Here is a 27,103-nt window from a genome sequence, read left to right as displayed (position 1 = left end):
GGAGATCAGTAGGAAGTAACCAAGGGTCAAGAAAGATTTTGAGGCTGGTTATTGGCTGTACCTCAAGTGAGGTGAAAAGGATGCAAATCTGTGGGAAGTGATAGAAAAGAAAAGTTGAAGGCAGGAAGCTGTGCCATGGGTGGAGGATTGGAATGATGGGTGCATCGTTATCGGTGGGGCGAGTCGCAAAGATGCAAAGGTTCGAGTGCACACTTGTGGTTGCCTGGGATTAGGAGTCAGAGTTTGGGTCGTGGTAGCATAGACAGGGCCAGGGAAGTGGAGCAGGTGTGTGATCCCTGGAGTTGAGGGGTGGAAAAGAACTGGCTAGAGTGTGCTGAAGGGCTGTCCTTGTCATGGACAAAGCAGGCAGTGACCGTGTGGGTAGGAGAACCAAATAAGGTCTTGTAGGACGAGGCACCCAGACCTTCTCTTTTCCACTCTGTATCTTCATTTGGCAACAGTCCCGACAGCCTCAAAACGCTGCTGCTTGGTATGTTGGTACAGCCCCCACCTGCCCCACGATGTTAAAGAGGAAGACAGTGCTTATCTGACTTATTAAAGATTCTCCTATCACTGGGATGTGGGTTCCACAAATCGGAGTATCTTTTCTCAGCCAGCTCTAAACACCTGTGGTACTGTCTTGTTCATTACGTTTTAATGAACGAACACTAAAGTTCACCCTGTCCTAACTGCTCTTTTGCTCACCCTGCTTCCGTCTGTTGCTGATTTGGGGGTTGCATTCTCCAGAAACATTTTTTCCAAGTTGTTTCTGTTCTGAGAACCCAGGTCCCAGCTCCCTGCAAGCCTTCATTTTCGTTCCTTTCCTCCCCTCTCCTGTTCCTGACATCAGAGCCACTTGTGCTTACAAAATTCTCCGTGTAGAGAACTGTTCAGGCTTCAGCCCTGTGCTCTACTCTGAGACCAATGTTTGTTCCTTCTTTTCTGTAAGGCTAATGCGTTCCCTCTGTTGGAACTCTCAGGAATTGCTCTCATTCCCCCATCACATTTCTATCCTCTAGAGTCCTCTTCCCTTTCCCACAGCGAAGCGCTGCCTCATACAATGGGAACAAAAGGACAGTTCTGTCTTGGAACTTAAAACGCCATTTGTCATTCTGGTTTAAAGCCTCTCAGAGATTCCCTTCCCTGTTGCAACTTTTCCTGCTCCTTTGCATCTCACTTACTGCATAACACCTTGGGTTTAGGATGGTCTCGAGACCTTCTGAACTTCTGAGCTCTTACAAATGTTCCTCTTGCACACCGAATGAGTTCTGTAGTTCACTCACTATCTTCCAACAAACAAAAATCTGAGCACCTCTTATGGTCAGGTACGTTTCAGTGTACTGAACGCCAACGTGAGCAAAAGGGAGCTTTCTACATTTGTGAAATTTATTTTCTAAAGGGAAGGAGGGAGGGAGTAGGGGGGGGAGACAGAGAGAGAGAGAGAGAGAGAGAGAGAGAGAGAGAGAGAGAGAGAGAGAGAGAGAGAGAAGGAGGAGAGACAGAGGTTTACTAGTGACCAGATGGATCGATCAAAGTAGAGAACAGAACAGGGTAGGTTTGGAATACAGGACTTTGCTAATGAAGTCAGATGGTGACGGTAAGACCTGTAGAAGGGTTCCGAAGGAGTTGGAGGGTGAACTATAAATAACTGAGGGAAGATGGTCTAGGCAGAAGGAAGAGTAAATGAGGGATTCTCAGGACAGCTGTGAGAGGCCAACTCTCATCTTGTTATAATCTGCAGTGGTCTTGGCATTCTTCGTTCCCTTTTGCTTCTGGAGTTACTTTGTTCCTTGCCTGGAGACCAGTATCCTGGAGGGAACAATTTGTTCTGGCTTTTGGTGTTCTCCATATATTTCCCAGATTTCTTTTCTCATGAATTGTAGTTATTTTTGTTTTGTTTTGTTTTTTAACCCCAGCCTTGGTACTCTGTCATTGATCTCTTTTCCTTATGTCCTTTCGTCTTCTGCTACACTTATGTTGTAACACACGTCATTCATACCTCCCACGTTAGATCCTAGATCTGGCAAACTAAAAATCTCTATCCCTCCCTCCTCAAGTTCACTAGGCCCTCCATCATATACCTTCCTCTTGTAGACCCCCCCTCCCAGTGGTCAGCTCAACTGTCAACTCCCTGAAGACCACAGCTAAGTGGGTCTTAACCAGTATACATAATGCTTTCTGCCCTTCCCCTGTACTGCACATAGCCAAGTTTATGCAGATGGATGAACCTAAAGATCACACAGCATCACATGCTACTAATGTAAAAATAAATTCTCAACCCAGGCCTTCCTCATTGCGCTTTTACTTTATATGCAGAATGACTGTGTCTTTGTGTGCAAGTGAAATGAATGCTTGTTAGTGTTTGCCTGGATCTGAGTGCTTTTAATCTACTGACTCCTTGGAACAATGGTAAACAGGCCTATTGGCAGAAGGAAGTGGGCCCCACCTAAGGAGAGCCTGTGGCTGGCCTAACTTCATTGTTTTCCAGGCCCAGGGCAAAGAGCAGCTGCTTTAGATCAGCCAAATGCATTGGCATTTTAATATAGAAATGCAGATTTCGTTGTAGGTGTTTCAGTTGAATGTTCGAGCTTGTTCACATTCGTTTCTAAGTTTAGCAGCTTTCTTCTTGTTGAGAATCTTCTAATTACTGAGGAAAAAAAAAACTGTCAGAAGACTCTGAGGGTAAAATTAAGCAACTGAGACCTTTTAAAGAAACTTTAAAAACAACATCCTTTGTTAAACTTACACTTCAGAAATCCTGGAAGCTGAACGTTGAAAGTGGAGAGAAGCAAGCGTTAATTCCTTTGGGACTTTCCAGCGTTTCAGTACTCCTCCGTGTGGCCCATTGGGTCACCTTGGCCAAGTAGCCTTGAGTGAGAAGCAGCACTCAGGCAGGCTGGTTCAGCGGAGTGAGTCACAGAGTTCACTCACAGTGCCTGCTCATTCTGATGCAGGGAGAAATCGCCTGTCCGGAAGTTAGAACAAAGTAAATGGAGTAGTCAAGAGACAACAGTCATATATGTGAACAAACTAGCGTGACTGCGGCTAAACTCTGGGACAGCGGAGGGGAGGGCTCCACTGACTTAACAGGGGGGGGGGGTGGGGTGGGGGCTGTACTGATGAACTGGGCGGATAGGGGAGTTGGAAATTAAGTGGGATCAAAGCAGATGAAACCCATAGAAGGTAAGGCTTGCAGAGACTGAAAGGCTGGTGTATTCCAACAATAGAGGCTTACAAGTTATGTAAGTCCTACCTTGATATAAGAATAGAAAAATACCGCTACCAAAAAAGAAAGGAGAAGGGGAAGGAGGAGAAGAAGAAGAAGAAGAAGAGGGAGAAGGAAGGAGGAGGAGAAGGAGAAGAAGGAGAAAGAAAGAAAATACAATCTTTCTTCTAATGTGGCCAGGAACTTAAAATACTCACTTGAAATCATTCTGCATCATCATGTTCTTAACATTATTTTCAGTGTGTTCCTCATAGTGTGTTTGATACGTGATTAGTGGAATTCCCTTCTAAGCTGTTTCTGACCTGGATTAAAACAAGGACCAAGGTGAACAATCGACACGTAATTACGACAGCTTTGCTCTCTTGAAGATCGGCATCTTACAAACCTCATCTCGTGAGCGTACAGTGCCCAAGGGTGGTTTTACCTCGATGCTCTGATCTTTCCCTGACTCACAATTGTGTTTTCCTTTATGAGGACTCTTGAGCGTGGTGAGTGATGGACAGTTTTGGGTGTGCATTCCATTTCTAAGTATGCAGCTATGTGAGCAGGCGTGTTTGGGAGGCAGGGTGAGTCGTCGCGTTTGCTTGAAGCTTTTCGGAATCCTGGAAGAGCGTGAGGTGAAATTGCCAACACATTCTCTGCTCTCCTAGTTTACTCTTAGCTTGAGTGACTCATATGAATGTGAGTATGATTTTCTGACAGTTGAATTCTGGGCAGGTAAAATGCGTTCTCTGAAAATGTTGAGGGTCCTTAAGGAATGGTCAGGACACCCCTTGTTTTGTATGTAATTCCCTGTCAGGACTTAATGTTTCAGTAGGCCTTCATGTCAAATGGTGCAGCATGTTACTGCCTTTCTTGACCATGTTGAGGAACAGTTTTACATAATACAATAGCATAACTGTGGGTTAGTACAATGCTGAAATAATAAAGTCAGTGTGGGCTTATTTGTCTAATATACGAGGTGTTCGAAGTAATGTCTATAGAGTGATGGCTCTATAATGGTAAAGGGCATTTAAGTACTTGTCAGGGTTGCTGGGATCTGTCCCATAGCTCCATTCTCCATCTTCTTAGTTTTGACTCCTAATTTCCAGTTAAGAAAGCCCCTTAAAAGCTAATGCTTTACTACTACTACTACAACACACAAAGAGAGAAACAGACAGACGGACAGACAGACATCAACATAGTAGGTTCCCTTCAAAGGGTTTACTTCTTCCCACAAGGATCACCTACTTAGAACCTCTCTGTCACCTCTTCCAATCCCAGACTGGTTACTCCTGTTGGGAGTGTTGGAGTGCAATAGGTAGGTCTCCCTTTGTGATGTTAATATGCAGCTTTGTTTAAGCTGTGCAGGCTACTAGAGAAGTAGGTTGAACCCAGGATTGGGGTTCCATGTGTGACCCTCGCCCTGCCTCGCACTAGCTGTCTAGTCGCCTCTGTAGCTTGCAAATGACGATGTCCCTGCATTTTGTGTTCAGATTCCCCAAGGCGAGGACAGAAGGAACCCTGCCGAGCAACCAGCCATTCTTCCCATGGTGGATGACCCCCCAAAGCCAAAGGACCTTCCAGATTCCACAGCGGATGCCAAAACAGGAGACAGCGACCGGCAGCCAAAAGAAAGCTTTTTCCAGTTTCTTGGGAACTTATTCAATATCTCAGGAAAGTCATCTCTTGGAGAGGTTAAGCAATCTTCTTTCAAAGATGACCAGGATAAACCTGAGAAAGACCCACACACTCCCACAGGCCCTCCTGAGGAGGGGAGCCAAAGGGAGGAAGAGATCACCAGCTGCCCGGCGAGGACTCAGAGACTTCCTGAGGACCAACAAGAGTCCAACTCCTCAGAACTCTCTGATGCCTTTTCTTTGGATACAACACAGGAGAGCGAACAGGAAACCTCTGATACGCTGAAGTAAGTTTAAAAGCAAATAAACAACAACCCTAAGTTTTTGGACCTAGCTTTGTGAGCCTAGGTGGTAATCCTTATTAACTGAAGGACTGCCAGAGCCTAACTTCCTCCCCTTCCCCTTCCTTTCCCTTCCCCTTCCTTCCCTTCCTCTTCCCCCTCCTTCCTTCCTTCCTTCCTTCCCTTCCCCTTCCTTCTTCTCCTTCCCCTTCTTCCCCCTTCCCCTCCTCCCCTTCTTCCCTTTCTTCCCCTTCCCCTTCCTTCCTTCCTTCCCCTTCCCTTCCCCTTCCCCTCCTTCCCTCCCCTTCTTCCCCTTCCCTTCCCTTCCTTCCCCTTCCTTCCCCTTCCCTTCCCCTTCCCCTTCCTTCCCCTCCCCCTTCTTCCCTTCCCTTCCCCTCCTTCCCCTCCCTCCTTTCTTCCCTCCCCTTCTTCCCCTCCCCCTTCTTCCCTTCCTTCTTTTCCCCTTCCCTTCTCTTTCCCCTTCCCTTCTCCTTCTTTTTTCTTCTTTCTTCCCTTCCTCTTCCTCCTCCTCCTCCTCCTCCTCCTCCTCTTCCTCCTTTTGATGGAATCCAATTAAAGGGGTTAAAAATAAATCAATAAATCTGCCCTATCAGGAAACTAGGTTTATGAACCTCTTGCACAGCTCTAATAAAATGAAGGCTTGTTTGAACTTAAGGAGTCTTTCAGCACTTCTTTTTCTTCCTTTGATTAAAGAACAGGTATACGCTTGTCTTTTCTCATACTGAAGTGCAGTAGCCAGAGTGGTTTCCATCCCCTATGTTGCGTTAAGTACCTTAGACTTTTCCTTTCCTTCTTGATTAAGAATCTCCTTTGTTGGATGGAGAAATGCTTTAAGCATCTATCCAATTAAACAAAAGGGCTTCACTGAGGACTAGAGTCCCTGTGGCTTTGTGTTGGTTAATTTCTGTTACCATTTTTAAGGTTGTCACAATTCACAGTCATCATGAAAAGCCATACTGTCAAGAAGCTCCATTCCAAAAACAAAAACAAAAACAAAAACAAAGAAACAAGAAAACCAGCATTGTTAGTTGTATTGTTTTCCTTTACCTAAACCAGTTAAAACACCTTTCCTACGACGAGAGAGAATATGTTTAACTATGTGCTTTGAAAGGAAGGAAATGTTGCTTGAAAAGTAACTCATTCATGGTTTTCCAAAGTCACATGTTAGATACATTTTTTTTAAAAGGCTGACTGTTATTTGAAGGCTGCTATAGTAGAATTTTTTTTTGATAAATGAAATACTTTTGGCTGAAATAGCAGGTGTATTAAATTTATCCAGACGATAGCATAGCATTGCAAGGCCGAGTAAGCAATCATATGATAGAGTAATGTGTCTGCTTTTGTAAATACTTGTATCTTACCTTATTCCTATTGTTTTGGAGATTATACACTGTTGAATATCGTAAGTTTCAGGTCACGTGTATAATTACGTGTATGAAATACTCTTTTCTCTGGGCAGCTTGTGAAATTTAAACCTTCTAGCTTTTATTTGTTTTTGGTTTTTTTTGAGATGGGCTCTTTCTATCATGTAGTCCTGGCTATCCTGGAACTCGCTTTGTAGACCAGGCTGGCCTCAAACTCAGAGTTAGTCCTGTCTTTGATTCCCAAGTGCTGGGAGTATTTGTCACCATGCCCAGCTAAAGTCACATTGTTTTGTTTTTGTTTTGTTTTGTTTTTTTTTGATTGTTTGTTTGGGTTTTTTTTTGTTTTTTTAAGCAGATTTATTTAAAAATGAAAAAAAATTAAGTGAATTTTATCATTATTCAGTTGTAGCGACTCAGCTGTAACCTATGAAGCAACCACGTAGAAGCAGAGTGTGCTGGCTGACTGCTCTTCCATGGTTCAGAACTGAAGCCACTGATTAGAATGCAGGAAGCTGAGCTTGCGGCTTTGATGCCCGGGGCTTTAAACATGGCAGTCGATTGACATAATGAATACACACTCGTGTTATAGATAATGTAGTAGTGTTTCCACCCAGGATGCTGCAGAAGCTTATCTGGCTAGGCTTCTAAACTGAGGCACTAAAGTCATTGTAGTTGAAATTAGGCAGGATGTCCTTACAATATAAAGTTATAACCAGGATTTCCCCTCTACAGAGTTATCCAAGGCATTTTTATATTTTTTGTGTTTTATTTTATTTTATAGTAAGTTTATAATTATTGTGTAGGATAAAATGCTTCGATATCTCGTTCAGACAGCGCTGATTCTAAGGTGTCTACTTTTGCTGTATGCATGATTCTTGTCTATTAGTTCCCCAGTCCTTGGTATTACGTACATTCCATTGGTTACCCATTTCCTCAGAATTTGGGTCATATTTGGGGGGGGGAGTTGTAGTTTATTACTTATATTAAAACATATATGTTGATAAGAGATTTGCCAGAAACACTAGCCTCCTCTGCTTTTCTCTTTTTTTTATTTTATGTGTCTGAATTTTTGCCCGCATGTCTATGCACTGTGCCTGCATAGTAACCTGTAGAGCTCAGAAGAGGGGGATTGGATACCTTGGAACCAGAATAGGAATGGTTGTGAGCTGCCACGTGGGGACTGGGAATTGAATGAGGGCCCCCTTCCTGCAAGAGCAACCAGAAGTCTTAATCACTCCGGCCTTTATTTGTGTCTTCTTAAATATTTTCTTACAAAGGCTGCTTTGTCCACAGTCAGACTCTGTTTAATAACCTTTTGATCTAGTTTGAAATTCACGCAGCAGTTAAAGCTACCTCTGCTCTTCTCTCTGCATCCAGCTTGGTAAGTTTATGATAAACAGTAAAATAAATGAACGGAACAGACTTTTTTTCTTGCCTTCACTTACGGCTTGGTACAATTTTAGGAACCAGAATTTATATGAGGTAAAATAAACCAGTTCAGCTAAAATTTAAGATGTATGTAAGAGACATAAAATTTAAGTTGTATGCCGAAGTTTTATATGTGCCGTAGGAGAGGTACTTAACTTTATCACTGAGATAAATCTGGATTTCTTAACATTACTTTAAGAGTAAAGATGAACTTTTTTAAGGTATTGGAATACTAACTAGATCTTTTCTCCTTTTCATATGGACTCTATAGTAATGTTTTTAGATTATGATAGATGTCATCTGAAGAAGTCACCTAAAACACAGAACCAGTTATCTCTACTGTTTATCTTCATATTCAGGGTCCTTATGGGTTCAGAGTTTACACGCTTTAGTATCACCCGTAAGAAAGAATCGAGACATTAGGGGCTAGAGAAATGACTTTGTTTGAAACCATTTGCTGGTCTTAAAGAGGACTTAAGTTCAGTTCCCAGCACCCAGGTCCGGTGACTCACAACCATCTGTAATTCCAGTTCCAGAGGATGCCACCCTTCATGGCCATAGACAACTGCATTCATGGGGCACATATATTTAGGTACACATGCATATACGTAAAATAAGAAGCAAACCATAAGCAAGGCAGTCTGAAGCAGATCGCTTAACATTAGAGTAATTATTAGCCACGCATTAGGCACACAGGGCATTACATAGATGCTATTGTGTGGATATTTTATAAACTATTGAAATGTGCAAAGATGGGGATGACCTACTTTGTCCCCTCAGATGATTAACAGAATTGTGGAGGAGAAACATCTTAGCTCTTCATATCTTAATGGGGTAAATATTGTGAGCGTGTGCCTTTGGAGATCAGAGACTAAATACCCTTCTTAGTAGAAGGGTCAGTTTTGTGGCGGAGGTAACGTATGAGACTAATTCTTATGGTTTAGCATTAAGGTCACTTTCCCCTTGATGATAACATTAGGAAGCTAGGAATGGTGTTTATTTACGGAGGGCTACAAAGCAGCCAGGCAGCATGTGAGCCTTTAGAGGTAGCTTCTTCACGGCCAGTTAGATGGGGGAGAACCTCATGAACTTCTGCTGCGGCTGGTTCTCCAGTCCTTCTAGAACTCCATTATGATGTCTGCTTTTGCCCAAGCAATTTAGTACTCATGAGTTGAATACTTGAAATACTTAATAGGAGAGACAGTTGCTAGGAATTCTCATTGATTGGGTTAATGTGTACTCAGTATTAACTGTGCATTACCCATCTTACCAGAGTTTTTCTGTAAAAGTTCTTCAATTCACACATTAAGAAGTAGCCATTCAAATTCACGTATAACATTAAAGGAGTAGATGCTTGCTCTGATACTCTGGTTTGATGGGGAAATCATTGATGTGTGAGTTTAATGGTACTAATCGGGAGCCCAGTCAGTGTCCTCCGGTAGAGGAGGGAATATGGGAGGTTCAAACAAGAACCTAAGTCTTGGTTTGTCACTTCATGGTCTTTCTGTTACCCACAATTAGAATTATTATGCCGTGAGATAAGGAAGAACGGTTTTGAGGAGCTCAAACATCAATGCAGACTCGATAATGACAGGATGTTTCTTAGATCTTTACTAATTTTAATAAAACCAATAATGTGAACCAAAAATTCCCAGAATTTTCTCCAAAACTTATTATATGAGACATGGCATTTGAAGGATATGCTTCACAATTGCTGGCTTACTGTTATTAATTCAGTTGCCTGATACCCATACTGTCTCTTCACAGAACAGACACGGCCGGTAAGCCCGAGAAGCCCTCAGTGACATATGCAACATACCGAGGCCCTACACAAATCAGGAAGTATTTGAAGAAACAGCCTGGGTCGGAAACTGCGAATCACTTAAACCGAGAGGATGGAAGCTCTGACTCAAGTACCCAGGCACACATGGGCTCTAGAAGCATACCGGACACTGTGACGGTCCCTCTGTCCACAGCCAGCAAAGACGTGACCACAAAAGGACACTTGCTTGGAGGTCCATTGGAAGACTCTGGTTATAGCCAAACAAATACCAACATAGAAAACGATCTGGAAAGCCCCCCAGAACTGCAGAAAATTGCCTCATCTAAGTATATTTTAAATAAAAATAGCCTTGGAGACCCCAGGAGCAGTTGGGCCTCCCCTTCTTCCGTGTCTAACCCCAGCTGTGTTGTTGGGGAACCTGACTCACAGATGGAGAGGAGTTTGGTATGTTCGTCAGTGTTTAGAGGAAGTAAAAGTAGCCAAGGCCCTTGTCCAGAATTTCAGAGAAAAACGGCAACCGAAAACACACTGAGAGTAAGCAGCTCTGCCGTGAGTGATGGGCTGCCGTCAGTGCCGGCAGAGGAGCGCGTTCAGCCGCAGAGGCCCGCTGTTTCGGATTTCTCTTGTAGTAAATCTGATGGGAGTGACACTGCCAAAATGGAAAGTACAAATTTGTCAAGTCCGAATAAATCAATTAGGCATGAAGATGCACGGTTGCCAGAGAGTGAGTGTTGTGACAAGCCAGCAGTAGATAACCCATCAAGGCAGGATGTCAATCACACCCGAGTTACCGCTCTCCGGGGACATGCTGTGACAGACTCGGGACTTGTAAATGAAGGAAAGAAGCTACCTGCCCAAGACAAACAGAAAAATGTGCTTTCAGAAGTCTTGAGAGAAACAGAATGTGCCTCAGGGAGCGAGCCCACAACTTTTAGTCATGTAAGAGCTCCAGAAGTCAGAACTGAGTCCTTACCCAAAGAAACGGAGCCGCCGTGCGACACAGAAACAGAAAAGCGTGGTGTGGAACCACATGTCCAAACTCCTCCTCAGGAGATGGGAGAAACTCAAGGGGACCCTGGGTCTGTGAAGTCTGTCAGTGACTCAGGGGGTATAGCATGCACAGAAAGTGAAACAGCGCGTGAACTAAAACCTGAATCTGACAGGAATCCTATTTCTGATTCTCCTTTTCTCCTAGAGCCTCTTCAACAAGGCGAAGTTTTCTCCGAGGCTGAGACACCTCTTAACCTTGACTGTAAAACTTCTGATTGCAGTGCCTCGCCTCCTACCTTCGCTTCTAGAACAGACAGGCTTGGCCAGTTGGGTTTCCCTGGTTTAAAGGGTGAGAGATCTACGTCCAGTAGAACTGGACAGGGTAATGTTTGTTCTCATCCTAATGAGTGTAGAGAAGCTGTGGGAGCTCATTCTGTGGCAGCAGACAGGGAGAACCCACGTGCCCCTCGCCAACTTCGACATGCATCTGCCATCTTTGATTCTAAGGACATTCTTCGTGATTGTGAACAATGCCAATTCCCTTCAGGTCCTGAAACCCCTGGCACTCACTTAGCTGGGGTAGGCCTCTTAAACTTTGAGCCCGGAGACATCTCTGAGGATCTCAATTCTGTTCCATCTCACAGTCCTAAGAAAGCAGCGTTGGTGTCCTCAAGTGCTAAGGCTAGTAAGAGCACTGTAGAGAAGTCTGATTCCCTTCCCTCGGAAACCCAAACTGCTAAAATGTTAGGAAACCTAGAGGTTTGTGATCAAAGCAGCTTTCTTGTTGAATTGAGTTCTGGAAGAGGAAAAGCCTTGTCTGTGCCTTGTGTTTCTCAGACAGAACCCAGAGATGTTTCTCAGTGCGACATTTCCCTCTCTCAAGGAACAGCTGCGGAAAAGCTATCAGAGACTGTTTTATCGGAGTTGAATTACCTAGGTATGGAAAAGGACAAAGATGCTCAACCAGTGGATCACAGAGAGAGTAAAGAGTCGTGTTGCAGTGGTGGTTTTAAAGAGAATCACCAGACTGGGATTCCCCCTGCCTCTAAACATCACAGTGTACAAGAAACAGAGATAAACACCCTAGGTACCACTGCTTCTATTCTCAGAAGTAGTCTGCCTGGGGTTAATCTTGCTCCAGAGGAGGACTCCACAAGGCACATGGCACAGAACTGTAGAGCTAGCACTAGCCTACTCAGTCCATCTTTTGCTGTGTGGGGGACTAAAAAGAGTTCTAGCATCTCTGAAATGGAAGAACTGCGTTCAGACAATATTTCTCCAAAATTCCAAGAAACTGACAACACACAAGTATATACATCTTTTCTGGGTTCTGATGGCCGTTTGGAGAAAAACGTGTTCGCGCCTGAGGTCTCCAGCTCACTGAATGTGCCTTCTCTCCCGGGGTTAGAAGGGGAAGACTCCTCACATGGAGACAACTCTTCCTTCCAGAGTACTGGCACTGGTTCCACATCTCCCTTTTGTCACTCTGAAGGAGATAGCACAGATGTAAATTCACATGATCTCCCAAGTAACTTTGAGTTTTTAAAAGTGAATGTAAATCTCACAGGTGAAGGTGCTTCTGTTACTGACCCACTGGGCCATAATAGCTTTTATTTGGCATTAGACACACCTAACCCAAAAGAGACAGAAATGACCTCCATTCAGGGAGGTTTGTGCACTCATACTAGGAAGGCAGCTCTTGATTCCCCAACCACTGCCTACTTTGACAATCCCATGAAAGCAGAGACCGGAACAGTTGCTGGGGCACCAGTGTCAGTTAACCGATCATGCCAGCAGTGTTCTGAGGCATCTGCTGACCAGACAGAAGCAAGGAGAAGAGCACATGACCCACTTTTACTCAGAAGTAGTTTACTCGAAAAAGCTGATACGTTGACTGAGGAGATTTTAAGTTCTATCAGAGAAGAACTAAAATCCAAAAGCACAGTTGGTTCCTGCCAGGAGCATCTAGCCCAAGATGATATAATGAATCCAGGTACTGTGAAAGAAGCTATCCCATCAGAGGTGGTGTTAGCAGGGATCCAACTGAAAGAGAGTTTGGACGAGAAAGGTGTGGACAATATGTCAGAAGTCAAAGAGGAAGAACAGACCAATGTTTCATCTGTGGTTAGTGAAACAAGTCTCCTTTTTGATCTTGATAGAGTGCATAGCTCTTACTTGTTAGAAGAACAGGCCAAGGAATTAGTCAATGAAGTTACTTATGCAGTCCAAGAAAATTTGTTAAATGATGCTTTTGATGAGATTGAAAATACCTGGGTTTCTGAACCTCAGGCTGACCCTTCAAATATCTGGAACAGCAATGGCGGTGACGAACCACATGCTCTGGTTAGGGACTTCTTGGTGGCAGAACAGACAGTAAATCAAAGCACATGTGAAATTAGTGAAAATGAAGTATTAAGTAAATTCTCCTCTGTAAGTCACTTACTTAGTAGCACAGAGTCCGTTAAAGGAAGAGAAATTGTTCTCTATCAAGAGTCCCCGGGTTTTGGAAGTGGGGCTGGACAGTCTGTCAGTAGGAAGTTGCAGAGATCAGAGACCGTTGTGCAAGCTGAAGGCGTGCCCCCCACGTCCTTAGAGGGTAAAGTGAGGCCGCGTTTGTTTGTCAGTGAGGACTATAGAAAGGCAGCAGAAACAGAGTCTGTGGACAATCACAAGATGGCAACAGGAGAGACTAGAACTCTTGTACTAAATTTCAACTTGCCTCTTGCAAACGATGACATCCATGCACCGGGAACCTCCAAAAGCAGTTTCTCCGATAGCCTCGTATGCATATCTGAGAAAAGCTTGCCATGGCACAATAAGAGCATGCCCCTTGTGATGTCAGATTTAGGGAAAGCATACAAAATCGATAACGAAGTGAATGTAGGGAAAATGGTGGCCCTGCCTTCCATGTTGGAAGCAGGGAAAACGAATAAAAGGGATGCCGAACTGAATATTAGGAAACACGAAGCAGCCCCTCTTATGCCACACAGGGAAAAAACGTGCAAAATGGTCGCTGAGCTGACCATCATGAAAGCCGAGTCAGAGGTTAACATGTTCACGAGAGGAGGCGTCTACCAAACGGATGCTCAGATGCATGTTGAAAAACCCGAGGACTTGCCTGTCACTTTGGGGATGGAAAAGGCTTACAAGATGGATAGCGAGGGGGACATTGGCAAAGCAGACGTGATGCCCGTTATGTCAGAACTGAAAGCTCTCCATCTAAAAGACGCTGAGGGAGACATTGTAAAGACCGAGGTGGCGCCGATGTCAATCGAGATGGAAAGTTTTTACCAAAAACATGCTGAAGGGGATGTTGGCAAGACGGGGGTCGCATCTGTGATGTCAGACGTGGACATTTTCTACCAAAAGGATGCTGTGGGGATTGCTCCAAAGGCCGAAGTGACAACTGTTACCTTAGGAATGGAAGACACTTACTGGAAGGATGAAGAAAGTGATGTTGCAAAGACCGATGTGACAGGCATGGTGCCCGCTGAACTAGAAATGGAAGATACTTATCCAAAGGGCTCTGAAGGAGATACTGACAGTACTGAGGGGAAGCCTATAAGACTAGAAGTCATAAATATTTATCAAAAATACAGTGACAGAGTTACCGGAAAGATGGGGAGACCCATGTCTCCTCTAAGGGATGCCGAGGATGTCCTAGGAAATTCTGAAACAGTCCCATTTGTGTTAGATGTGAAGGAAACGTACCAGGAGACAGTACATTCTCCGTTGGACATGTTGGAAAAGAGGGTTCAAAGAGACACTGAAGAGACAAATGGAACTGAGCCTGTGCCTTCTGAAATAAACATGGAAGTAACGGCTCAAGAAGATTCCAGTGGCAGCATCAAGAACCCTGAAGTAGGTACAGAGGTAGCCATCGAGAGCACCAATAGAACAACACCAGAGGTGACCATTACCCGAATGGAGGCCACGGGTCCTGTCTATGAAAGTGAAATGGGTCCTCAGGAGTACATGGAGAAGAGCATTGGAGAACTAGAAGAGCTGTCCAGTGAAGTAAAAGAAGGCTTGATCTTGCATGATGACAGACTTGCTTCACATTTCAGGGGCTATGAGTCACCTACGCTAAGTAGGGATTATGAGGGCTACCCAGCCTTAGCAATGCCAGATCTTCAAGAAGAGGACACAGTAGTAAGGCTCAACAAAATAATGTCTGTTCCTGCGGTATATGACAAGAAGAGGGATCTGGATTATAGAGGAGAAAAGGAAGAGTCCGATTTAGCCTTTGTGTCTCAAGATGAGCAAGACAGTTCTTCCTTTACTATATTGTATGAGGAGCCCCTTCAAGAGGAGGACAAGAAAATCTCTGCAGAAGTACGAGGAACACGGTCTCTCTTGTTTCCTGACACCTCCTCCAGTGGCATGCCTGCCCTGGCATGCGAAAGGTCTGAGAGCAGAACTGACCTGGTCCATCATTTTGAAAAAGAAGGTAAACTAGCGGAGGCATTCGATGGAGACAATTCAGAGATGTTCTTATCGGTGGAAGCCAAGAGGTACAAAATCTATCCCTTAGCCCTGAGTCCCATTTATGAGGATGACAGTTCACAGGAGGACGTTCTATCCAATGAGGTCTCGCCTGGTCACCATGGCTCCACCAAGTCAAGGGAGAGCGCAAACCAGCCCTCATCGGTCTTATCCCTCCTACAGTCAGTATCAGAGCGCTTACAGAGAAACTTTGATGGAGATGATGGAGATGACAGACAGGTGGCTGAGGAAGAGGAGGAGGAAGCGGCAGTAGCAGCAGCTTCAGGTAAAGGTTTGAGAACTGAAAGGAAGGAGCGTGTTACCTTCCACTTGCCGGATCCTTCCATCACCTTTTACCCCGACGATGACCAGGAAAGCGCTGGAATTTCCAAGTCTTATGTAGAGTTCAGTGAACCCACAACCTCCAGTGTGCAGCATAGCCTGTGGCCAGAGAAGGTGCCCTTTCTGCAAAAATCCGATCTGACTTCTAAGTTGCATTCTTCTCTGAAGAGTGCCTATCATCAGTACTTGCAGACTTCCCGGACTCACTCCTCCGAATCAGGGACCAGATTTGGTGGCACCCTTCAGGAGCCGGTGTCGAAGCACTTCCGCGTGCAGGACCACGCAGGCAGACTGAGTGCATACATGGAGGTAAGTTCTGTGATCGTGAACCATCGAAACAGAGCTCTAGGCAGTGCAAGTCCCCGAAGGCTCCATGAGAAAAAACCCGTGTTTTTCTTGAAAGGCCAAGACAGGAGAATTGCAAGTTCTAAGCCAGCCTGGTTAACTTAGTGTCAAAAGAAAATAAATAAAAGGGATGTCGTGTAAATCAGTAGTAGAGGGGGCACCTGGGATGGGGGCCCAGGTTCAGTTCACACACACACACACACACACACACACACACACACACACACACACACACACACACACCACTCTGAGGTATAAATTTTGTTTCTTAAAACTTGAGGATTAATTTTCGAAGTATAGCATGTGCTTTAGTTATTTGGCTCACAAACGGAAAGCAAGATCGTTCAGTCAGTATTGTAAAGGCTCTGCTGTAGAAACGAGTGAGCTCACCACCTTTGGTTAACATTTTCACCGTCAAGGGAGCGGTAATTTACCGACTTTCTCAAGTTACAGTGTGTGATGAAGTTGCTGCTTCCCGCTTAGCTTATTTATCTCATGAAATTTTACGTGCGGTAACATTTTTACCTCTTGGCTTATTATGCACGCCCTCTTCTGGGAGTTGCTTCACACCAAGCAGGGTGTGCAAAGCAAGCCCACCGTGAAAACCAAAAAGGCACATCAACATTGAAAAAGCGATTTTAATTTCAGCTACTCTTGTTTCCTTGGCTTAGAAACGCACAAATGTCTAACATGGAGCTTTCTTTGTGGGCATTGCCAGTGTTCTGGAACTTCCTAGAGAATCTTCCTTCGTCTACCTCGATCTTGAACAGCTTTAGTAACACGATCGTAGTTGAATACTAAGCAGTTACCCTAAATGCCAAGATGGTTTTAAAATAAATAATGGCATACATGAAATGATGGTTTTCTGGTCTCCACTACTCACCCAATCCAGCAGTCACTCTTCCCCAATACAAAACCTGGGTTCTGGGTTGTGTGTGTCATCTCCCCACGCCTGACTGAGTTCCCTGGTTCCAGCCCGAGGAACTATTAGAGGGGCTCTCTTCTTGGAATATTTCCTCCACCGTTACTCACTCCAACCCATTCGTTCCAGTTTTTCACTTTAAAATCCCATTCTTTTAAGTTCTCTTACTGCCACTCATCCCAGGAAGCCGTTTGTGATGCCCTCCGTGCCACAGCTTCCCCTCCCTCCTGGTGCCTAGTCTACATTTTCAACTATTATCGGAGCGTGGTCCTCTGTTTACCCCTTCCACACCGTGCACTCTGGAAGGCAGGGCCATTGTGTTACTTTCTTCCATACTTAGTTTGGTTGTTTTAGTCTATAGAAGGATGTAGACATGGCATGGTTAGCTAGAAAATGTGGGACGAATGGGCTTATGACTGAACAATGTGAACACAGACACACACATATATGTATGTATATACATATGTGCATGTGCGCGTGCACACACACACACATACACAAAATATATGTATATTCTTTTTACCCAGTTATCTCTTAGTTCTTCCACTTTTATTATTTCAGAACGTTGACAGACTCACTCTAAGATGTAATCCAAGGCCCGGGAAGGTAAGCATCATGTTTTCCTGTGGACTACTGTAAATCCTGATAATGTTGGTGACTTGTAGGCGTATGGAATTGAAGACAAATGCTTCAACTGACTTAAACAGTGGGGGTATTTTTATTTCTACTTTCCCACTTAAGGACTTATCATTGGCAGTAATTGCTTCCAACATTTGCCTTCCTAAGGCAGGGAATTTTTTTTTTTTTTTTTGGTTCTTTTTTTCGGAGCTGGGGATCGAACCCAGGGCCTTGCACTTCCTAGGCAAGCGCTCTACCACTGAGCTAAATCCCCAACCCCCTCAGGCGGGGAATTTTATTGTCTATGTTGTATGACATTTTGAACTGTTATATGCAGTATTAGAATTAGTCATGACGGCCACGTGCTTATTGTATGTTACAGATGATTATCTATGATCTCCTTGGAAGTAAATATAAACAAGAAGTCTACTGTAATATCCCTGATGCCACAGCATGGTCTTTCTCGAATGGGGCTCTGATAAAAGTTGTAAGGGGCTGGTAAGAACCCTTCTGACATGTTATAATCAGTTATTTACGATTACTCGTGTCGTCTTCCGTTTGTGCTCTTTTATTGAAGTCATGTCCGCCCTCCTCATCGCACGAGGACCTTTGAAATGCTCTTACTGTTTTGTAACCTGTTCTTCTTATTCACCATGACACACTATATAGGCTGGTTTTAAAGTGCTCGATGCCGGCAGTGCTTGGCAAGATGGAATGTATACTGTCAGGGTCAGTTTCACGATTGTAGTATTATCAAGATAGATTTGCAAGTCCCCTTGAGTGACACATGGCTTTGAAAAACAAGTTCAGAGTTGTGGGACACTACGGAATGTGAAGGCCCCATGGGGTTGTTTGCACAGCACGCACACTCAACAGTGGAGGAATTCCTAATATGGTCTAAAAATGAGGGGAAACCTCCTTAGTCATTACGGCCACTGCTCCATGGACTTACTGGAGCCAGAGTTTTCGGGTCCAGTGTTTAGGTTAGCCCGGGCCAGTAAACAGCATGGTGTAGTGTTGTCTTCATGAAGAAACACAAATTCTTGTCTGTAGTATGCAACGTTAGAAAAATGAAGGCGGAAATATAACTTAGAGTCCTTAAATTATATTTATATAAATGTATGCTTTGTGTATGTGGCATATTATAAAGCATATGTGTACATAGATATATATCCAGGTCTCTACTGTGGTACAATGTTTAATATTTTAAAATTTATTTAATATTTTTCAGTTTATGTGTATGAGTCTTTTGCCTACCTATATGTTGGTATACCACATGCTTCAAAGTCTAGCATTTTAAAATTTATATAAACTGGAGAGAGAGAGAGAGAGAGAGAGAGAGAAAGAGCGCGAGATCAGTGGTTAAGAGCACTGACTGCTCTTCAAGAGGTCCTGAGTTCAAATCCCAGCAACCACATGGTGGCCCATAGCCATCTGTAATGGGATCTCATGCCCTCTTCTGTTGTGTCTAAAGACAGTAACAGTGTACTCACATACATTAAATAAATAAATTTTATATAAAATATTTATATAAAAATGTATAAAATAGTTTTAAGTTTATGTGTGCGAATGTTTTGCCTATATGTCCATAGGTGCACCACATGCATGCCTGCAGAGGTCAGAGGACGGTGTTTGATTTCCTGAAGTTGGGGTTATGAGTGATCATACGGGTATTGGGAACTGAAGGCAGAGCCTCTGCAAGAGCCACACGTGCACACACGTGCACACACGTGCACACACGTGCTCTTAGCTACTGAGTCATGTCTCCAGCCCCCGACCCCACCCCCACCCCATATCAGTATTTTTATTTCTAATTTGTACAGCTATTTTAAAATGAAAGTTAGTCGATTATCATTTGAACAGTAACATTATATGCTAATAGAGCGAGTAACCTAGTTTGAAAAGGTGCACCAAAGTGCCCTACCTACCCAGTACCGTTTCTAAGAGAAGTAGATTAACCAGATCCCTCTGCTTCCCTTTGCTTAGCTGGATTTTGTATGAGAAACCCCATTTCCAAGGTCTGAAGTGTGTGTTGGAAGAAGGGGAAAAAGCGTTAAACCGGGACTGGCTCCTTCAGAACAGGAAGCACCCAGAGAGAACCTTCGTCCTGGGCTCTATCAAACGTGTCTTAAAGGTAATACAGCTGCCCGCCTCCCACTCTTTTACTTCTCTTTTGTCAAGTAGGAAAGTTGCGCTGTGGCCTGACAGGGCTGAAAAGTAGTTGCTACTGTTTGTGCTAATGTATTCATCTTCATACTTAAATGTCTGCGTATCAGTTGTTTAAACAGACGATAACTTAAAATCAAACCCTTAACTCTAGGTATCACCACTATTGGAATCTAGAAGAACACAGGTCATTGATTCAACTTTTCCTAATTTAAATCCTGCTACTTTGTGTGACTGTTGCATTTATGTATGTGTGCGCGCACACATGTGTTTGTGTGTGTGTATGTATGTGCGTGTGTTGGGGGTGGTATGTATCTATGTGCATGTGCATAGTAGGGGTAGCAGAGTTGGGAGAGAAGGTGAAAGTGTTGCTGTTCAGTTTTCTGTCAGGAAGTATTATTGAAGATGTCCAACCTGGAGACATTTTGTAAGATCCCATGTGGTAGCTCAGATTACCAATTAGGGTAGACCTTAGATTCGAACAGGGTCTCTTCTCTATGTCCTTGAGATTTCCTTCAGGAAATCATGTAAGACATGATACAGTGCAGTTACTAATATGGTGACCATAGAAATGGGGGGTGTGTGTGCGTGTGCGTGTGTGTGTGTGTGTGTGTGTGTGTGTGTGTGTGTGTGTAACAATAATTGAGGTTGTGGGCTGGAGAGATGGCTCAGCGGTTAAGAGCACTGACTGCTCTTCAAGAGGTCCTGAGTTCAAATCCCAGCAACCACGTGGTGGCTCACAACCATCTGTAATGGGATCTGATGCCCTCTTCTGGTGTGCCTGAAGACAGCTACAGTGTACTTATATAGAGTAAATAAATCTTTGAAAAAAGGAAATATTCAAGTTATGATAAAGGCATGTCTACATTTATCCTATACAAATCAGAACTACAAACAGATTCAGATCTAACAAGGACTTGTGACTGCTTATGGGCGTAATGACCGTCGTGGGCAGTGGGAACAGAAGTGTTGAAGGCTTTGTGTCTTCAGGATCCTTGAAGTCCCAGCATATGGGGGATCCGCACCTCATCTGAGTCAGGTGATATCCGAATTAGAATTTTAAACGGATAAACAAGGATTAGAAGGTATGGCAGACTCATAGGTCTTGGTGGAGCCTCTTTAGTAAAACAAGGCATGAGCGTTAGTGGGTCCATGGCACTGCACAAAGATTACCATGGCCAAGGGGACTGAGTCTTCTTCCGTATTTGGAACTAGCTGTGATAGTATCTGCAAGGCCCATTTCAGTGGTCATTTAGATATCTAACTTAGTAAACATTTCCCCAAATGAATTATTATTTCGTAGGTAGAATCTTGGTGGGATTCGAGTAGCTTGCGGTTCTGAGCCTCCCCTGGCACCATGCCAGCCCTCGTGGGGAGAGATGAGAGCAAGATTTGGCCTCTGGCCATTCCTGCTACTGCACTAGATCAAACACGAGCAATCAGATTGAATCTGCTGAGCATGGGAATTTAAGTGCCTATTTGCACATCTGCCTTTTGTTTAGAATACTAAGAGGAAAAAAATGAGTTCTGCTCACGTTTTCCCCGTCTTCCATTGTTTGCTCACAGAGTCGTACTTTTCTGGTTGTATCGTGATTGATCACACGTCCCCAACAACCCGACCAACGTTTAGCGTGGGAGGAAAATCAGACAACTGAGCCTCTAACAGAAAGTGCAAGAATATTGTAGAAAGTGAGAATCAGGCATGGGGCTCTCTTCTCCAGCTATGGCGGAATTCCGCCTAGGGATAGCATCTTTCTCGAGGCCGTGGCGGCTCGGGCCGTGCCTAGGCTTGCCTCATCCAAGGTTATCTTGCTTCATCATCTTGGTTTCAGCTGCTTTCCTCTGAACTGAAGGCCCCGATTTAACGATGTCTTCGCTTGATTATGAACAGACCCAGCAGGGCCCTACAGGTTCGGCTGGCGCAAATCCCGTTTAAGGCCCACTGTTGCAGGCAGTGGAGGTGATCAGGGGTTAGGGGTTGTGGACCGCGCAGTGACTCCAGGGCGATCTTTTCTGAAATGAGAGCCGGTACTGTACATGTCCATGCTTACTGGACACTGCCTGTTTGCTTTAAGGGTAGGTATGATCCTTTCTTTCATCATGGCTGGAAATCACTTAAGGTGATGCCGTCACTAGTAAACCATGAAGAGGGAACATCGTCAAATGAGACTAAAGGCATCTTGCGTAAGAGGGAGAAAAATTGGCTGTTTTTTTTCCTACTCTTTTAGTTAACTACAGTTCATTGTTACTTTTCTCCCCTCTAATCTTGACTTCAGCGTGTTAATCGTTATGAGTAAAGGGTGGCCTTAGCAGGAAAGTGTGGGATGAAGTGTGCCCGCTTCTGAGTCAGCTGTTTATTGTTGCTAGGTTACCATAAAGGATCCCCCAGTTGTTAGAGTTTGGCTGCCTTTGCCTGTCAGTAATTCTACAAGCCTTGAAAAGATGCTATTTTTGTGACAACCCTCCCCAGAGACAGCTTAGTGAAATCTTTTTCAACTGACTCGAGTGAAAACTGGGTTTGTAGTATCTGAGGACGAAAGGCTTCTCGTTTTGTTTTCTTATTTTTCCTCTCAGGCCTTATGGCTTGGTTGCCTTGCCACCACCTCCTGCGTTACTGTAGGCACGAATACCTCTTAGCTTTTTCCCTTTTAGAGCACACCACCCAGACATTGTTTGTGTAACACAATGCGGAGGAAACTTGTTTGTGTGAGGCATTTAGTTATGTATTCCACTACTGTCCCGCAGCTCCCCAGGGGGACATTAATACAGCAGTGTTTGAAGTAGCACTAACAGCACTGTTGTGAACTGTACACAAAGGACCATTGAAGATTGACAGCTGACTATTCTGGGCATTTCTGCCTAATTGTGAAATGAAACTTCCAAAGGAAGTAGACTTGATATATATATACATATGTGGCCGTTTAACTTGTGTTTCTTTAGTTTACTGAAACTTAGAACTTATTTCTGAAAAGGAGATATATTCATTTAACTGCTTTGAGAACTATTTTAAGGCAAACATCACAGTTTATATGTCATATATAATAAACACGCTCTGTTGGTGTGTTTATTATGTATAAACATATACTTTTTCTCATCTTTATTAAATTGGGTATTTCTTATTTACATTTCAATTGTTATTCCCTTTCCCGGTTTCCGGGCCAACATCCCCCTAACCCCTCCCCCTTCCCTTCTCTATGGGTGTTCCCCCCCCATCCTCCCCCATTTCCACCCTCCCCCAACAATCACGTTCACTGGGGGTTCAGTCTTGGCAGGACCAAGGGCTTCCCCTTCCACTGGTGCTCTTACTAGGCTATTCATTGCTACCTATGAGGTTGGAGCCCAGGGTCAGTCCATGTATAGTCTTTAGGTAGTGGCTTAGTCCCTGGAAGCTCTGGTTGCTTGGCATTGTTGTTCATATGGGGTCTCGAGCCCCTTCAAGCTCTTTCAGTCCTTTCTCTGATTCCTTCAACAGGGGTCCCGCTTCAGTTCAGTGGTTTGCTGCTGGCATTCGCCATATTCTGGCTGTGTCTCTCAGGAGAGATCTACATCTGGTTCCTGTTGGCCTGCACTTCTTTGCTTCATCCATCTTATCTAGTTTGGTGGATATATATGTATGGGCCACATGTGGGGCAGGCTCTGAATGGGTGTTCCTTCAGCCTCTGTTCTAAACTTTACCTCCCTATTCCCTCCCAAGGGTATTCTTGTTCCCTTTGTAAAGAAGGAGTGAAGCATCTGCATTTTGGTCATCCTTCTTGAGTTTCATGTGTTCTGTGCATGTAGGGTAATTCGAGCATTTGGGCTAATAGCCACTTATCAATGGGTGCATACCATGTGTGTTTTTCTGTGATTGGATTACCTCACTCAGGATGATATTTTCCAGTTCCATCCATTTGCCTATGAATTTCATAAAGTCATTGTTTTTGATAGCTGAGTAGCACTTTATTGTGTAGATGTACCACATTTTCTGTATCCATTCTTCTGTTGAAGGGCATCTGGGTTCTTTCCAGCTTCTGGCTATTATAAATAAGGCTGCGATGAACATAGTGGAGCACGTGTCTTTGTTATATGTTGGGACATCTTTTGGGTATATGCCCAAGAGAGGCATAGCTGGGTCCTTAGGTAGTGCAATGTCCAATTTTCTGAGGAACCTCGAGACTGATTTCCAGAATGGTTGTACCAGTCTGCAATCCCACCAACAATGGAGGAGTGTTCCTCTTTCTCCACATCCTCGCCAGCATCTGCTGTCGCCGGAGTTTTTGATTTTAGCCATTCTGACTGGTGTGAGGTGGAATCTCAGGGTTGTTTTGATTAGCATTTCCCCTATGACTAAAGATGTTGAACATTTCTTTAGGTGCTTCTCAGCATTCGGCATTCCTCAGCTGTGAATTCTTTGATAAACATATATTTTATTTGTACTTTTAAATAGTCTGTTTATAGTTGGGAATCCTTTCTTTACCTGAATTGTATCATCTTGGGAAGACAATTGTGATAACACATTTTGACTAATATAATGTGTTGGGTACTTGATTCTCTAGTTAGCATCTTCTAGTTACCATCTTACCTCATGTATTAATGACAGTGATTGAGAATTCAGCGTGTGGAATAGCACCCATCCCCCCCCAAACAAAGGAAGTCGTTCAGTCTGTAGTTAGTGGTGTCTCTGATGATGATCGCATGTCCTCATTTTATTAAAATGTCTTCATATGAATTTCAAGCATTAGAGGTGAGAATTATGTTACTGGAATTTGAATTATAGGACTAAGCACCCTTGAGTACACAGGGTTGTGTGTCTGGACAGACAATATCTCTAGTTTGGGAAAAGAGAGAAATCATTGTGATTCTAATCCCTTAAGAAAGGACAATATTTTAACCACCACTATTAGGTATGATAAGAGATTCCCCTTTATAAAGAGGATGCATCAAGAGCATAAAACTTCCAGAGAACCACGATGGGTGGAGAAGAACAGAGAGGCCCCGGGTGTGACTGCAGAACTCTGGGGAGTGCCTGTGGGTCTTGACACTGTGGAAAAGCAAAACCAGAAAGCACTCTGGTGTGCACTGATCCTGGGAGTGTCTCAGGGGAAGGAGCGGTCTGAGAAGTTGGGGCCTTTAAAGGCACTCCTGCCTGACTCCTAGGGTTATGGCTGCAGTTTGCAGCAGCAGTGGAAGCAGGTTAAAAAGAACTAGGCAAGTGTCATTTTTAAAGGAAGTTGTGCGGGGACATGCTGACAGTGAGTATCTCATTTTTTAAAGGCCAGGGTAGAGTCAAAGACTAATAACTTATAAGCCAACTTGCCCTGAAAAAAAGCAGAGTCCCACAAGTAGGAAAATCCATTTCCTTTTTCCTCACCTCCAGTTCCTTCTCCTTTGTTGATGTAAAGCAGATAAACACACTGGAGGGGCAGGGCCTCTCCTGTATTTATTTTTTTAATGTCCCCCAGGAGATCAGCCTTTTTTTTTTTTAAGTCCCTTCCTCCCTTAAGGCTTTGTTATGCTTCTGAGAAGGAAGACTTGCAGACCTTTGGCACTCCAACCCTTTAGTAAGTGAGGCATTCTTAGTGGAACAAGCATTTATAAAACGAAGCCGAAAAGAAAAAGAAAAGAAAAAAACCATTAAAAAAGAGACAGTAATTTTTCTCGCAATGTTTATATAGTTGTCGGGCTATTCACATGACTCCTGAGAGAAACTGTTTAAAGCCCATGCTTAAGCATTAACAGTTCCACCCTGTGTTGTTCTTGTGGAGAATCCCACTACACAATGAAATCATTGTGACCGTGAGTCCTGGGTGTTTACAGCACTAGCCCGTGTGTGTCTCTAGATGACTTCAAGGGCGGTTTTTCTTCTGCAGGATTGCACTATTCCGGAAATAGAGCTGCGCCCCAAGTCTGACCCTGGGTGGTGCCCCATCTACATACACCGATCCATCCCCAATCTGGAAGAGCTGAACCTCCCCAAGTCTGCGACCTTCACCGTGAAGTCAGGAGTGTATGTGTTAGCTTTTCTATATTGTAGTGATTAATGGCCACTAAAGTTAACTGTTTTTACCTCCAGTCTCAATACTTGACACATGCGTTCTGAAGTCTTAGTTGGTCTTGTTTACGCTTCTGGATACTCAAGAAAGACTACCCCCTGGCTTAATACAGATGCCATCTTCCTTCAGATCCAATTAAGGCTTTTGATGAACGACTTCCAGGAGCAGGCACAGCCTGCTGATAGATAGATAGATCCCATTGTCTTTTTATCTAACAACGTTTGGGGATTGAGAAACGAAAGCACGTCTCTGACCTACAACTTTGGAGCCTGAGCGGTTCCTATCTTAACATTTATCTGCTGATCCCTTCCCACCGCCAGGCCCACGTCACTGCTCTGTCTTCTCCTTCTCCCTTCCCAGAGGCAAAGGCTGAGTGAATGTCACTCACCTACGGATGAGTGATGGGTCCCGGACGAGTGGGCCAGCAAGCAAAAACTTTAAGTTACGGTCTGCGTGCGTTAAAGGTGCCCCGCGTCTTAGGTCTTAAGAAAATTCTAAAACAGAAATTAATACACAATACTCAGAAACAAGTTAGAAGGTAGAGAGTATATGAGTTATAAATACTTTAAACGTGTTAGCCTACCCCCTCGTAGTTAATTTGGTGTATTTTATTAGTGTAATTCTATCATTGGGATTTCTTGATCGTCCTTTTTCCTCGTAGACAGCCAAGATAGCCTATCATTATCCTACTTTAACCAACCATTTGTACCTCGTTCAGTTGGCTGGCCTACCCAGATGTTAACTTTAAGGGGCAAGCTACAGTTCTGGAGGAAGACCAGGGGCTCTTCGAGATTTCTGCGGCAGAGATGAAATCGCTGCAGACTCTTCAAATGGTAAGCAGGTTCACCTTCCTCTCGCCCAGCACCCACGCGTGCAGGTCACGCAGCCGCGCTCTTTGCCGACGGCCCTTAGCCCCAAAAATGCTTGCCCCACCGAACCGCCACACCGCATATCGCGTGTCTCTCCTCACACCATACAGAACGCTTGCATTTACTAGGAACTGAGGCAAGTCTATCAGAGCGCATGCAGCTTTCTGAAATTTTAAGTATTTAATAATAAAGTCTGCAGTCTGTCTTGTTGATGCTCATTAGAAAATTAGTCGTGGTAGATTGTCTCTTCCAGTTTGGAAGTGAATAGAAAACTTGGCATTAATAATAATATGGTCGTTCTTTCAGTGTTTACCTTCTTAAAGACTGACTAAACGCCTACAGCATCTCTGGGGAAAACTTTTTTTTTTTTTTTTTTTTTTTGAGGCACAAGCTATTCATGCCTGGTTCTATGCCTTGGAAAACAGAAATGAGGACAAAATGCAGAAATGATAAGAAATCTCACAGTGTCCAATAGCAGTTTCAATGCGAACATTACAGCGTTAGGATGTTTTGTGGGTTGCTGTTGCTGTACGTAGTGTAGTCATGCTGTTACAAGGACATTAGGTGTGATCGGCTGTGTTAGCAGAACTGGGAGGTCGTGGTATGGAGATG

The 27,103-nt window shown here is 44.0% G+C and overlaps 1 protein-coding gene across 1 annotated transcript in view; it reads left to right on the top strand.

Annotated features, from left to right (window-relative positions):
- The window catches only part of Crybg3 (crystallin beta-gamma domain containing 3), a 102,888-nt gene that overhangs the window by 28,413 nt on the left and 47,372 nt on the right, over positions 1-27,103 (top strand). The window contains exons 3-9 of the mRNA XM_032900330.1: positions 4,702-5,132; positions 9,707-15,848; positions 17,368-17,412; positions 17,807-17,922; positions 19,411-19,558; positions 25,440-25,576; positions 26,341-26,455. Of these exons, the coding sequence (XP_032756221.1) occupies positions 4,702-5,132; positions 9,707-15,848; positions 17,368-17,412; positions 17,807-17,922; positions 19,411-19,558; positions 25,440-25,576; positions 26,341-26,455 (7,134 nt within the window). The remainder of the gene's footprint in view (positions 1-4,701; positions 5,133-9,706; positions 15,849-17,367; positions 17,413-17,806; positions 17,923-19,410; positions 19,559-25,439; positions 25,577-26,340; positions 26,456-27,103) is intronic.

The sequence above is a fragment of the Rattus rattus genome, chromosome 4 (assembly GCF_011064425.1).
Source record: "Rattus rattus isolate New Zealand chromosome 4, Rrattus_CSIRO_v1, whole genome shotgun sequence".
Lineage (NCBI taxonomy): Eukaryota > Metazoa > Chordata > Mammalia > Rodentia > Muridae > Rattus > Rattus rattus.
The sequence above is the reverse complement of the archived record's forward strand: the minus strand, read 5'-3'. Positions and strand labels throughout refer to the sequence as shown.